This window comes from Mya arenaria, chromosome 14 (genome assembly GCF_026914265.1).
Source record: "Mya arenaria isolate MELC-2E11 chromosome 14, ASM2691426v1".
Classification (NCBI taxonomy): Eukaryota; Metazoa; Mollusca; class Bivalvia; order Myida; family Myidae; genus Mya; species Mya arenaria.
In genome coordinates, this window is record NC_069135.1 from 38,888,341 (window position 1) to 38,903,198 (window position 14,858).

Below are 14,858 nucleotides of genomic sequence, written 5' to 3' on the forward strand. Positions count from 1 at the left end.
TAAGTTTAACCTTAGAATTTTCAAATATATATTTTTGAAAGAATATTTCAACTTCAATACGTAAGTAACAGGTTAACTTTTTGTCATTTTTAAAAATCAGAATAGCCCAGGTGTATTGTAGTATTTAGTATTTATTTAGTTCGAACATTTATTGCAATAGCTATGAAACATTAACACATAAAATATAAATCTTGATTTAAGAATTTAATCAATAACATTTGGTCACATGACCTATTCCGTAGGCTGGAAGATAAGATATATATTCAACTTCCTTATTTGGAAGAGGGCGGAAGGACTTTAAAGGCGGTTTGTGTGCATTTTAACGTTGTATGTGGCAGGAATATGGCATCAAATGTTGAATCTTCCATTCAGAGATGCTGTGATTTCATCCACGATTTCGTCTGTTCTCCTTGCGAAGAAGACGGACTGAAAACGGAAGCTCACCATTTCTGTTCACAGTGCACGAAACATAACTGCGATAATTGTGTCCCGGTTCACAACAAACTGTACAAGAGACACGCAGTGCTCGATCGGAAGGACGTTAAGAAATGGGCGGCGGTACCAGGGACGGTGGATGTCCTTGAGAGATGCGAGAGGCACCCCGGGGAGGCGCTGAAGCTGGTCTCTGGTGACCATGACCAGCTGTGTTGTCATTTGTGCGTTGCCGTGGATCATAGGTATATTTCAACGACGATTTAAAAAGCACAATATGTAAACCTAACAAAACTCTTAAAGCAAATGCTAAACATTGTTTCTGGTTTAATGCAACCTTAACAAGTATTTAGTTTACATAATATATATGTACTTTAACGATGCTCTATTTCTATTGGTCAACACTATGACCAAACGCTTCGCTTACAGTGTGTATAGCGTACTTTACATACTTATATCAATATATAATATGTAAAGGTATCGAAAAAACATACCATATTAAACAATATTACTTTTTAACTGCTTGTTTTGTAAATATACCGTACTATCGAATGGTGATATGAGAACATTTCATGAATTTAACATCCCTACTTGCTGTATACATGTATTAGATTTGACACTGTCATGTCCCATATCGGTTAAACCTCCGCAAAGCTTAATTTTTATTTAATACATCGGTCACAAATCCAATCCGGCCGCCGTCCGATAATCGACCATGTTTATTTTCGCTCATCGAGCTGGTGGCAGGCCGATGATCGCACGGACATCAGGGGTATTTTGGAGCGTCGGGCGGCGGCCGGACTAATTTTAAGTCTCACTTAAAATTTTCCTCGACGTCGTGCCCGGGAAGGAATCGAACTGAGATTGGATCAAGATCGGACGATCATCACACGGAGATCGCCCGGTGATCGCCCGACATCGGGGCCATTATACATGCGCCGAGAAAAATCATGGTGTGGCTACGCTACATTTTAATAGGCCGGCGACCGAAGATATGCGAGAGTTTACAGAATACCATGTAAAAATGGTTAAGCGGCGCCTGATAGCCACAGATTAAGTATGAATAATTTATCCGACAGAATCCAGATTGATTATAAGAGGGAACAACATTTAGTGCAGGGAATATCTTTATTGATCTCCCGCGAATACAATAAAGACTAGGAAAATACAGAAATAATGACTATAAAATACTTATTATTTCCTGATGTACAACTTCTCTCACTTATTTCAATTATAACCACGTGACCCTGGTATATGCCGTAAGACTTATAATCTATATATGCAAGTAATAAATGTTTTTACTAAATAAAAACAAACAGCAATCAAAGAAACACATTAACTCTATTTGAGTATGCAACTGAATAAAAAGAACGGGGACTTCATAGGAAAAAACTTGATTGACCCTAAAACTATAAAACTGCCGTGACATCAAATACATAAATACAATCGTGTATTAAAATCAACAAGTCTCATAACAGTACTAAACTCAATGAAACTGATAAACGTTCATGTATATCATCTTTGATATAACCATCCTTTGCACTTTCACTAACCCAACGGCCATGTCTTTTAAATAGTCTTCTTTAATACCAGTGTTTGCAGCAACAGTAGCACCACTGATCTCTGATCTTTAAGAGTGCAGGTAATATATATTTACATCTTTTAGATGAGGCGTTAAAGCCCCTATAAAATTTTCTCTGAGATTCGTGTAAGACATTTTCTTATTTGCTTTTCTAGTTTGCAAAACAAATACTCCTTATCTACCAGTTTGCTCCAAATAATCAACTTCCTAACATTCTCAATTGGACATGGCTTTGTATTTGTTTTAGCAATCATTAACCCTAGCACCATCACGATATCTATAAGTCTAACTCCCTTCAACAAATATAGCCATATTAGGTTCTCGTGAAACAGTGTCACATACACGAATGTTTAAGAACTCGGAACTTCTTATAAAGTCTGCAAAAGCTACCACAAATGTGCAAATGATAAGCTGACGTTCAATATTTTCTGCTGTATACAATCTGTCGTATAGGCTATTAAGATTATTATATCCCAATAAGCGTGCATTAAAATTGGCTGCACTCAAGTATCTAGTCATTATTTGAGAAATATTCCCAATAACAACTGCCATCGAAACCAACTGTCCTACTATACTAGCAATTGTTAGGAACACGAACCTTTTTATCAGCTGAAACAATCAACTCTTTGATAGTTGAATATGCATTACTTAATCTATTGTCTGGTATGGAAATGGTATCCTGCAAAGTATCAAGATCGCAGCCCCCAAAAAATAAATTTTGAACAGGGGTTCATATACATTTTGTCGCGTTTGGAATGAAGCCGGATTTTAATAAATCTGCCTTAATGTGAGTACTTAATATCAATACACTGTCATATGTACTTGAACAAGCAAGACCATCATCTAGAAATATTGTAACCAGCAACCTTTCTCCGCGCCATTTCTTAATCAATGGTCGGCGTAACTTGCTAAATAAATAACAAGCGGACGTTAATCCGAATGGCGAAACCACACATTTATAGGATACGCGATTACATCCCTTTTCATACCATGAAAACCCTAATTACTTCGTATGAGCCTCGTAAATCTGCACAAAATGATATGCACTTTTAAGATCGAACTTGTTCATGAAAAATCCTTTCTGAATTAAAGCAAATTCAGTTTTGAAGTCTTCATATCTGACAGACTGCTTCCATAAATGTTTATTAACCTCTCATAAATTTAATATCATGCGTTTTTACCAGAAATCTGAGCTGAAACGGTCAAAGGATTGACAACATATGAAGGTTTACTACATTTCTCTAGTATACATCTATCTAGTAAATCTTGTATTGCCTCAGTAACAAACTCTGGCTCTGAAATAGCTGATTTGTTGTTTTTACAAAAAGTTTTTTGTGGCTCCGAATAAAAATATAAAGGAATCTTATAACCATGTTTTATAATATCCAAAATAAAACCATAAGCGCCAATGTTTTTCCCAAAAAGTAAATGATCTTTGAGCCCACCCTTAACAATCATATGCTTCTGACCCTGTTCATACTCGAAAAAAATCTGAGTAAAACGTCTATAATGATACTCATATTTCATAGTCATATCGTCAGAAATCACGCTTTCTGAGACCGGCTGGCGAGTCGCTCTGGACACCTGTACGGACTTTGGTTAAGTTCCGCCGGAAGTGGGTGTTCTCTCTGGGGATCTGCTGCCAAAGCCTTTGGCTGTACCGTAACCGAAACTAGATGTGAAGCCTGACCCATAACCGAAAGCGTTGCTAATGGGTCCAGAGTGACGAAAACGACATCGCTCCCTCCCACAGGAAATGGCGGCTGTACAGGCAAGCGATTGCTAGAAAGGTCATGGCCGTTACCTTGAAGAGCGTTTCTTCTTAAGGGCAATGTTCTCAGCCCTGTGAATTGTAGTTCCATCTTCACTGTCGCTTGCTACTTGGTTGGACTCGTACTAACGTACTGTTTCCCATCCGCCCTCGGAACTATCTGCGATCCTTATCAACTTATTTCTTTTGTGTAATTTGTCCGACATCTCACGTAATTGTTCATTGCAATATTCCCGTGCTGTAAAGCCCATTGTACTTGTTTCACAGTATCTATAAGTTCATTACTTAATTGACATTGCACTTTATTTCCTTCGAAACGCCACTGTATGTCCTGCTCTGATATGTGCTTTTTAACTTCTGAATATACAGAGTAACTTTTACCATGTGCTTTTTGCTTCAAGCTGCTTAGTTCTGATAAAATATGACTTAGCTGCAACTGAATGGGATCACGATTCTCAGTTTCAGTATTTATCCCGGATTCCGTAGCCATTTTCTAGTACGTGGTCGCGCACAATTAAATAAAGCCAGTTTTTAAACACAAACATATTAGCCAAGTCTTGCCAGTCTGCTTGTCCAAAGCTAAATGACCAATTCACTGACCCATTCAACATTTCCTCGTGCTAACTAACAGCGCCACATAGCGTTCATTACATGTCATAAAGGATATTAATTTTCTTCTAATTCGTAAACTCAAACTAAGAACATTAGTATCTTAAACTTAGACATTTCAGAGAAAAACTTCCAAAATTTATAAAAAGAAAGTTCAATTTTTAACGATATTGCATGTTGTGTTATGGTACCTGGACAAACGGCATTCGGCAATCAGAAAATGAATGTCGTGTTGACAAACAAAATTCAACATTCTGAAAATTAAAGCAAATGATATGGCTTGTCAAAGGACATTGGATGTCAAGGTTGGTCGACAAACGAATTTGAAAATGACATCCAATACCAAGCTGGTTTGACAAACGACATTCAATTTTTAAGAAATGTTACAGTTTGAATAACATTTGATAGAACGAAAATATAATGTCAGGCTGGCTTCAACGACAATCACATTGATTTACAATTAGTATGATTAATTTCCAATAATGATGATTATTTATTAGTTTGCTTGAACATTATGCATTGTAAAATGTGTCGTGTTTATAAATATGTACATGATACTATAATTGAACATTAAAGATTTGATAATGGTTTAGTATTAGTTATTCAGAAACTTGAGCTTAAATTCATTTCACGGGTTTCCAAAAATTCCTGGTCTTACCTCTAAGCCTAAAGTACAGTGAATTGTTGGCCATTGAACCTATGACTGATGAAGCCTATATAAGAGTGAGGTTGTGCACACAAACTGGTTGAACCCCCAGTAAATTTACATTTTACTGACTGTTCCAATGCGGTACCTAACAATTGTTGAAAAACATACCTAGATATTTATAAAGTATATATGCTGTGTTGTAAGTGTAATCATTGTTTAAATATTTGACTTTAATTATCGCTTAAAAAATCTCCAAAATAACGCTAATAGTTTCTAGCCGTACACAAATCATATGCCATTTTGTTTTGATCATTGAGTTGAGATGTGTTTAACGTAATAGTGCATTAAAATGTCTACGTTTCTGTTGTGTTTCTACCTCGACTTCGTACCTTTTATTTTAAATATATGTGTCAGGGGCCGTTCTCATGAAGCTTCTTAGTAACAAATTTTCGACATACTAAAATATTTCAAATTTTAAAAACGAATATTTTGAATTCCCTCTAATTTTCATATGTCTTTATTTGATAAATCTTTCTCTAGCTTATTTTCATATTTTAGTGTAAAAGCATTGTACGTTGTCGTTAAAATCAACTTAGAAAACATGAATTACTTTGCTAAGTTGAAAGTTTTCACGAATATGCTTTATGAATACAGCCCCGGAATTGATCTGTAAGCGTCTTAAACGTATATTGTGTACCTATTTAAAACTAAAACCCTTTATTTCCAGGTCACAAGCTCATTGCCATGTTTTGATATTTTATGTATGTTCAGTATTCATGTCGGAAAATAACTAATTGAGCTAATGTTTCTTGTTATCAAATAACCGACTTTTAATTAAGATGCTTGTATCATATATATTGCATATGTTACTCAAATAGGGCGTTGTCAAATGATTTTGTCAAAACAAAATATCCTGCCCGTGTGGTGTAAAACCCTATAAAATTGACAAATATTCAGTCGCAATGAAAAGAAATATGAGACAAAATTCAATTACAAATTTAACATCAGCGTTTCTTCCTTTAATTTAATATGCGTTTTATAATATACAACCTATCAAGCAAATTCAGTACCTAAATCTTTTGCTGATCATTATAAATAATCATCTTAATAAGATCATCACAGAAAGGTTCCGTCCTATACAAACATACCTAGGTAATTATCAAAATATCATGTAAGTTCACAAAAGGTGGAGCTTATGGGTAAAATAAGTGCGAACACGTCGCTGCGTTCGCTCCATTGTTTGTAGATGGCCAAAATGATCTCTAACATATATATGTAGACTAGTTTGACAGTCAAACTGAATAAATACAAGCTAACGCACTAATGTTTGAAATTCAACATATTTTTGGTATGTATGATAGTATTTCTATACATGTATACCGATTTGTTTTGTTGTGATGTTGTTTCAAGCGGTTGATAAGTAAGTAGCGTGTGTTATCTTATTTCAATACAGCTGCATCTCTCCTTATTCTAGGAAAATTGTCCATCAACCATGTAGGGGAAAGGCCTGATCAGTCCATGAAATCATCAGGACATTAAACCAGTCAATATATTACCACTGAGCATGCAACCCTGCTGTCAGTCAGTGCGAATATGTTGTCCTAATCTAACTAAGAAGTTACGCTTTTGTGGAGGTTGAGAGTCTTTACTTAGTTTGCAACTGAACAAATTTTAATTAAATGTGTTTTTTTTTTTAAACCTATTTAAAATCTATAATAATCACATTATTATATATAAATGATTTGCATCAACATTTGTCTTGTGATAATATTGCAATATCTAATAAGTATTGTTTATAATGAAGAGTAAATTACTTTGTCTAACTTCGATCTATACATATTTGTACAAGGTATGTTGTTATATTAACTTGTTATATGCAAATGTAAATCCATTTTCTAACTGTTTGTTTTGAATATAATTCACATGCTCATATTCATATGAAGTATTTCATTGTTCAAATGTACATATTAATCTACATAATTATAGTTTTGTTTTTATCAATGTATAATCAATGCATAAATAGTATTATATGTATTAAACACTTAACATTTGTGGTGATGTACCGTGGTTTTGAGTGTTAAAATCTTCTAAAACGACATGCAACATGAATTAGCGTAACAAGTAAAACAATCATAATAAAAAAAACAGCAACAAAAGCATTATTTGATGACATTTCGATTTCGTTGGTCGCCAGTCATACGAGTTTCTCGACTTATGAATATTAAGTTCCTATGAATGCGCTTTAAATAGGCCTTGTCGGTGATAAGGCAATGCACTAGTCAAGACCTAGAGAGTTGTTTCCGTGGTTACGCATGCCGGTGATTGACAATAACTAACTGAAAAATATTGTCTGCGCAAATATTTTTTTGCTATTTTGTCATGCGATAGTCCGGATATTTCCGTGTTTATTCGGAATGTTTCCAAAAAGGATGACGCTCGGCGAGCATGGGTTGGAACGAGTTGTCTCGCTTTTAAAAGCAATCAGGTTAATTTTCTATTTAGGATGTGGACGTTGGTGTTGCATTTATACATTTTTATTAATCAAGTCATTTAATGAAATACCATTCCTAGATGTTTTCGCTCTAAAATTTAAACAATTCTGATAAAAAGTCGGGGAAAACTGATGGTTAAAACAAAATAAATATGCAAATTGCACATGCCCAGTCAATCTCAGTATATTGCCCTACGTGCAATTGTTTTTTATTATTCATTTTTGAATTTTTGAAACACCACTTACAAAATTGACAAGATTATTTGAACTTTCTTGAACACTCAAAGCAAATTAAAACATATTACTAAATATCACTTACAATTGCCATAAAAACATAAATGAAATCAAAAAGTAGCATTTGTCGGCTACTGCCATCCCGCCAGTAGCTGCTCTATAACACTATTGGAAATTAACATTAACATCTGAATTTAGTGTATGCATGCTCATGAATTCTTTCGCAAATACTTCTAGATTTTAAGCTCAATTCAATCAAAAACATTGATTATCAATCATTTAAAATGTATGGAGTTAATATGTACACAATTAATATGTAACCTCATGTAGATCCTTCGTTTCATAAACTATGCACTGCCACGGATAATTTAGAAAATGGTTTACTCTACACTTCAAACATGACTGAGTCGTTTTTATTTTACTACCAGGGTGTGTCCGCTAAACCAACTGTATCCAACAAAATGCATTGGACATGTTAATGAAGATGTTAGGTCTTAGTTTAAGGTCTCCTTTGCGCAATTTTCCCCTGGCGGCCTACAGCCTTATCAAGTGAAGCAACCACCGTAAAAATCTAGGGGAAATACAAACGATATATGTACAGAATTCAGCTGTGTTCGGAAATCCTGGTTACTACTGTGCAGTCTCTTTTCATTCACAATTTCAAAGAGCATGACCTGGTTAAGATGTAAAGACCCAGAAACAGAAAATATACATGTAAGATAACACGAAAAACGGAGGTACATATCATGAAATCGGCGCATTCCTCAAACTGTTAGGACCCCTTTAAAATGCAAAAAGGTGGGGGGTTTTCGGCAGGCACAGTTTACCAATATGCGATATTTTTATTAATTCAGCAATGTTATTGGATTATAAGATTTCATGTAGTACGATTTGAAATTGGTGGACACAAAAAGCGATTGCAAATGACAGTTATTTAGAAAATGGTCACTTTAAGGTGTGGAACTATTTTGCTTACAATGCATTAGTGTGATACAAATGGCTCTAGGCAAATGGCTCTAGGATTGATCAAGTGTCGACTTAGGGAGGTTAAAACCTTCCAAAAACCTACGGTACCTAACAAGAGATGAGGAACAGAAGCCTTTCAGTAAATAACTGCAAAGATTAGAGTGACTGCCCACTAGCCTCTTTACCGGTAGGAACTTTCCCCAAGGTTATCGCTTGCTTTGTCTCTGAGGACTCCACAATGCCCCCAAACCACCAGACTTTTAATGATATAGAGTTGAGCCTTAAAAGTTTAGAACTCTGCCGTTTTCTGAACACCAAACAATAAACGCTTCGACTGTGGCTTTAAATCACATATTCTGTTAAAAAGTATAAACATTGACTGTTAAAGTTGTGACTTTCAAAGCCAAGATACAGGTGAGACCAGAAACCCATAAGGTGAGAAATAATGATATTTCCTATAGATGTGATATGACAGACGTTTCATTTAAGTCAAGACTTCACATTCCAACGCCAATACAAGCGAGATGATATCAGAAAAATAACACGGTGTGAACTACTGGGGTATGCCTCAGTGCCAGCAATCAAACGGTCACATACTGTAGCCGTTACAAATGTTACGTTTAGCCGCACGGCGTATTTTCAAGTTGTGTATAGAGAAAACCGGCTGCCGTATGGCCTTAAAATGATGACTTAGAAATGATGTTCGTGCGGGGGCTGTTTGTTTTTGACATGCCTAGGCAGACGAAAAGTAGCCGCAAAGCAAATAAACTGGTATATTCAACTGATCCACCCGTGGCGCAAACTGCCACTATGGGCGTACGGATGGCATGCAACGTGTAGCGAGCTTACGAGGGCCGTGCTTAGGCCATTCGCTGCCCGCAGGGTGTACCACTAATACCAAGGCCACCGAAATTGCACCGTAGGACATCCTTAAGGCTGCTCTTTGAAACCCGTGGACTTCCTGCCACCGCCGATTACTGGGCGGGGGGGGGAGGGTCCGCACAAGTCAGTTGTTATTCATAAGACCCTAAGGTATGTCTAATTGCTTCAGCGAACCTAGAAATAAAACAAAATAAGTTATAACTCTGCACTATAACACCACGGCGATCCCTATGGCTTGTTAAATGTAGTAATACGCTCGCAGATCCTCTTCGGGCGCTGCACGTATCTCTCGATACTGGGGGCCTACGTCTGCCGAATCCTTCCCGTAAAGAAAATGTTAAAAGGCATTTCTAAGTTAGGCGCTTTAATTCTTAGCTTGACTAGTAATGTGAGAATAATAATTGTATTTACTTTTGTTGTTATTTACGTGCAAATGTAACCACAACTAGTCGTTTAATAAATCTACTGCCTGGCCTTTGTATGTTGACTATGTTGATGTTAACGTGCAAGTAACATGATATCTTATTGCATGCATGCGTCCATGAATGATTGCGCAGCAAATGACACATTAAGACATTAAGACAACAAAATGCTCGTTTTATCAAGATTGTGTGTAGCAAAGCTTTCACCTTTCAAAGAATTTACGTCGCATTGATACAAGCTATTCGATCCTGCTCACAACATACAATACTATGTTTTTCAACGTCGGAGCTATTTTCGACGAATTAAATCAGTAATTGCATATCTTAAATATAAGCAAGTAAGTAAGTAATATACAAATACAGGGAAATTTAAACAATAATATCTGAAGTAAACACAAATATCACGAGTTCGAAATGAATAATATGTTAACAACATATGTAATTCAAAATGTTATATTTGAAGAGCGAAAACGGATGGCGGAGCTACCATGTAAACGAAACAGAGTTTCAACTCTCATTTTGAGCCTGCATTTGTTCTATTTCGGTGGGCCGTAACTGGTAAATGTGTCGTCTCCATGTGGCATTTCAAATAAGTACTTTATACATCAAGGGGCAATCCCTTAATACCACAGTCCCTGTAACCCATTTCTTTTTCACGCTCGGCCTATAATCGCGCTCAAGGACGCTTTGACCTAATTCAAGTTCCCTTAATGTTTGTTTTCCTGCTAATGAAAATTTCACTTGTTTGTCTTCAACACATTGCTTTGTGTCCGGCTTGAGCAAATCGAGCCTAGTCCTAATGTTGCATTGAACCTTTCAACGAGACCATTTGTCGATGGTTTTGTCGGGGCTGTTATGATATGCATTATGCCATTACTTTACATGAATTTTGCAAAACTATCAGAAATGAATTGAGGTCTATTGTCTGTAACGCATTCTTTCGGAAGTATCTTAAGAATATAATTCGCAATTTATTTATCGTGCGTTCGGCAGTAGTCGATTTCATTTCTATAACTTCTGGCTATTTGCTATGTGCATCGACAACTACCATAAACATTCGTCCTAAAAATTGGCCAGCAAAATCGACGTGTATTCGTTCCCAGCTGGAACTCGGCCATTCTCACGGATGCAGGTAAACATGTGTTGGCTGTCTTTGTTCTACCTGACACCCATTACATCTTTTGACCAGAGATTCAATGTCACTATCAATACCTGGCCACCATATGAAACTTCTAGACAGTCCTTTCATTTTGACAATCCCAGGATACCCTGAATTAACTGTGTCTAATACCTAAGACCGTAATTTGATTGGAATTACTACCCGGTTTCCCAACATCAAACAACTATGATGAACTGCGAGTTCATTCCTACGCGAGAAATAGCTTTTCAACAGAGGGTCATTGTCATTTCGTCCCAGCCGTTTTCTACATAACTGAAAACACGCGATAACAAACGCAGAGTTTCTCTGCGAATCTGAGAATTTGTGACCGGTAACTGATCAATTTGTGAAGTGTAAAACACTTCTTTAATATCATTGTCATAATTCTCGGCGGTGTGCGGAGCCGGTAATCTAGACAAGCCATCTACGTTCGTATGTCGCATAGTATTATTGTACTCGATACATTATGGAATCCCGACAAGTACAACGAATATCTTTGAACACGTGCCGCGGTGGTAGCCGGTATGCTTTTACCAGGGTTGAAATCGAAGTGAGCGGCTGGCAATATGTCACTAGAGTGAAATGTCTGCCATACAAATACGTGTTAAAACGTTTTACTGCCCAGTAAATCCCTAACGCTTATTTGTCTATTTGCGCATACTTACGTTCCGTCTTTGTCAAGGAACGCGACGCGAATGATATTCGCTTTTCGGAGCCGTTAGCACGGGCTCTTATGTGATCAATCGCTTCGAATCATTAAACGCCCTGCAAATTCGTAAATTTGCAGAAATTTGTGATAGTAGTTTAAAACAACAAGATAAGTCCTAAATGAAGTTACATCATGTGGAACAGGTGTGTCCATCACCGACTTAATCTTGTCGTTACATTTCCACAATCCTATTATATCAATGTCATGACCGCAATATGTAACCTTGTCCTGAAAGAATTGACAATTATCTTTGTTAACTTTTAATCCATAATCACTTAAGCGTGATAACACCTTTTCAAGGTTTTCGTAGTGCGATTGATCACTGTTCCCTGTGATTATCATGTTATCCAGTATACACTGTACTTTCGGAATTCCCTGACGTATTGTGTCATTGTGCGCTGCCATATCGCTTGGAGTGAGGCAATTCCATACACAGACCGGTTATAGCGGTAAAGTCCCCGAAGTGTATTGATTGTCAGCAACTCCTCGTCGTCGACCTCGTCGACAAGAGTAGGTACGCCTGGCGTAAATCCAGTTTCATTAATTTCTGTCCCTGTGACAGATTAGCGAAAATGTCTTCCAAACGTGGGAGTGGATACTTGTCGACCTTCAGCGCCTGGTTGACCGTAACCTTGATATCTCCACAATTTCTGACATCTCCAGTTGATTTCAAAACAGGTACGATTGGTGTAGTCAATTCGCTTGTATTTACCTTCGTAATTATACCTTGTCTTTCAAGGTTGTCAAGTTCATTCTCGAGTTTCGGTTTCATTGAAAACGGAACCGACCTTGCCTTTATGACCTTGGGTGTGGCATCGTCTTTCAGCGTTAATTTTGCCTTAAAGCCTTTAGCGTGACCAATACCGTCGCTGAATACAGAATCATATTTATTCATCATATTCGCAAAACGATCTTTTTGCGATTCAATGTTATTGACGCGCATAACGCTAGTCCAGTCAACATTTATCTCACTCAACCATTCTCTCCCAAATAAGGATGGTTTATTGCCTTTAACTACACAAAGTCACAAATCCTTTGTTTGGTTGTTGTAGTTAACACGCACGTTTGCAGATCCAACTTGCTGTATTGTTTCCCCAGAATATGATTGTAGCTTACAGTAGGGTTAGTCCAGTTTGATATTTCCAAGCAATTGATTCATGTTTTGTCCTGAAATATTGGTAACTGCAGACCTAGTGTCCAGTTCAATTTCAACCTGTTTTTCATTGATGATTGGATAAAGAAGAATTCTCGATGTCCTCTCGCTGGTCACTTTGTTAATGATATACACACTCTCATTTTCATTCTTTAGTCTACACTTGTCCGACTCGTGGTTTGATTTACCACAATGTATGCACCGTGTATTGGAATATTTCCCATTTTAATGAGGCTTCAATGTCACGTCTTTACAGTAGTTTGGTTTACTCGGTGGCTTCCTTCCTATTTCGTTTACATTTGAATGTCCTGATGCCGTATAATATAATTCAGCTGCGTCTTTGCAAGCTGTTTCCAGCGCAGTGGCGATTTCAATTGCCTTTTCGCAAGCTTAAGTACGACGTTGACAATAGCTTTCGTTGTGTCACTTCATTTTTCAACCCACAAAAAAACTTTCACGTAATGTATTTTCGAGATTATCATATAATTCACAATTTTCTGCTAATCTCCTTATAGCAGCTGTGAAATCACAAATAGATTCACCTGTCGCCTGATTACGTTTATGAAAACGGAACCGTTCCGCAATCACCAGAGGTTTGGGACATAACTGTGTCTTCAATAATTGAAAAAGTTCCTGGTAAGTCTTCTCTGCTTGCTTTTGGGGTGACGTTACGTTCCTCAACAATGCATACGACTTCTCTAACAGAGTTAATAAAGCGGCAACCCTTTTCTCGTCCCCAATACTATTTACTACAAAGAACATCTGTAAACGCTCCTCATATGAAATCCATGAATCACTGTCACTGTTGAATGCGTTTAAAGTTCCAATTAAACCTGAGTTCGCCATCTTAAATGTTATCCAGAATTTCACGCACAAATGGATAAAATTCCCAAAATAATAATAAGTTTTAGTTAAACATCCTCGTCGCCAATATGTTGTGTTTACAACAAGAAATAACAACAGTTTTACGGTTTATTACTAGTACTAGAGAACAATCACTGAGAACTAAACTACTGTGCTAGCATGCAGCAGCATGTAAAAGTACAGAGGCGTGGCTTATCAGCTAGAGGTATCGCTATTGGCTGAAGTTAAATACACAACAAAAGTCATTTCCTCATTGCGAACGAAATGAAACTAGACACATATTAAAATTATGCACATAAATACTTCTTTCTCAATGAAGCCAAATGTATGAAAAAGTGCATAGCACCTAGATCATGAAAATGATGGCAGTGTAAGGATGCATTGTTAAAAGTCTTTCCTAACATGTTATGGATATGTACACCATATATATTTAACACAGACAAAGCAAAAACCATCGGTCTGACGGTAATGACAGTTACATTTGGACTCGGTCTGATCACAATTGTAATGGGTTCGGTCCGTCGTCTGACTGACAGTGTTCATATTCAGATGTTATAAAGTTAATGAATTAATGTTAATCATTAATTACTGCTTAAAGGTGAGAATTGATGATTTATTTTAGAAGTAGCCTTTTTTGTCTTTAATATTGTCAGATAAATATTTGTTTACTATCCCGATATCATATTCAGTTGAGGGTAGGTGTCGGAATGCGTACAGCATGCACTAGGCAAACCTCACTCATGTTTACCTCCCTTTGTAGTACATTACCAATTTACCACTGTATATTGCGCGTTGATTTTGTAACTGAACGTTTGCATTAGTAGATTTCAAATAACATTTAGAAATGTTCATAATGGTTTTCTATAATAAGATGTTAAAGATGTATGTAAAATATAGAAAAATTGTATTGGTATATGATATGCAAAAACAAATAT

General features: G+C 36.7%; 1 protein-coding gene across 1 annotated transcript; it reads left to right on the top strand.

Annotated features, from left to right (window-relative positions):
- Window positions 1–301: 301 nt before the first annotated feature.
- On the top strand, window positions 302–7,130 carry LOC128218509 (tripartite motif-containing protein 66-like). Its single transcript, XM_052926180.1, has 2 exons — window positions 302–677; window positions 6,518–7,130. The coding sequence occupies exons 1-2, from the start codon at window positions 343–345 to the stop codon at window positions 6,552–6,554; spliced, it is 372 nt and encodes a 123-aa protein (XP_052782140.1). The 5' UTR covers window positions 302–342; the 3' UTR covers window positions 6,555–7,130.
- The last annotated feature ends 7,728 nt before the right edge of the window (window positions 7,131–14,858 follow it).

Bases quoted from the DNA above. Each gene is read 5' to 3' on its own strand.
- LOC128218509 (XM_052926180.1), top strand. From the start codon at position 343: ATGGCATCAAATGTTGAATCTTCCATTCAGAGATGCTGTGATTTCATC. The intron at 678-6,517 runs GTATATTTCAAC...TCCTTATTCTAG, and splicing joins TGCGTTGCCGTGGATCATAG to GAAAATTGTCCATCAACCAT.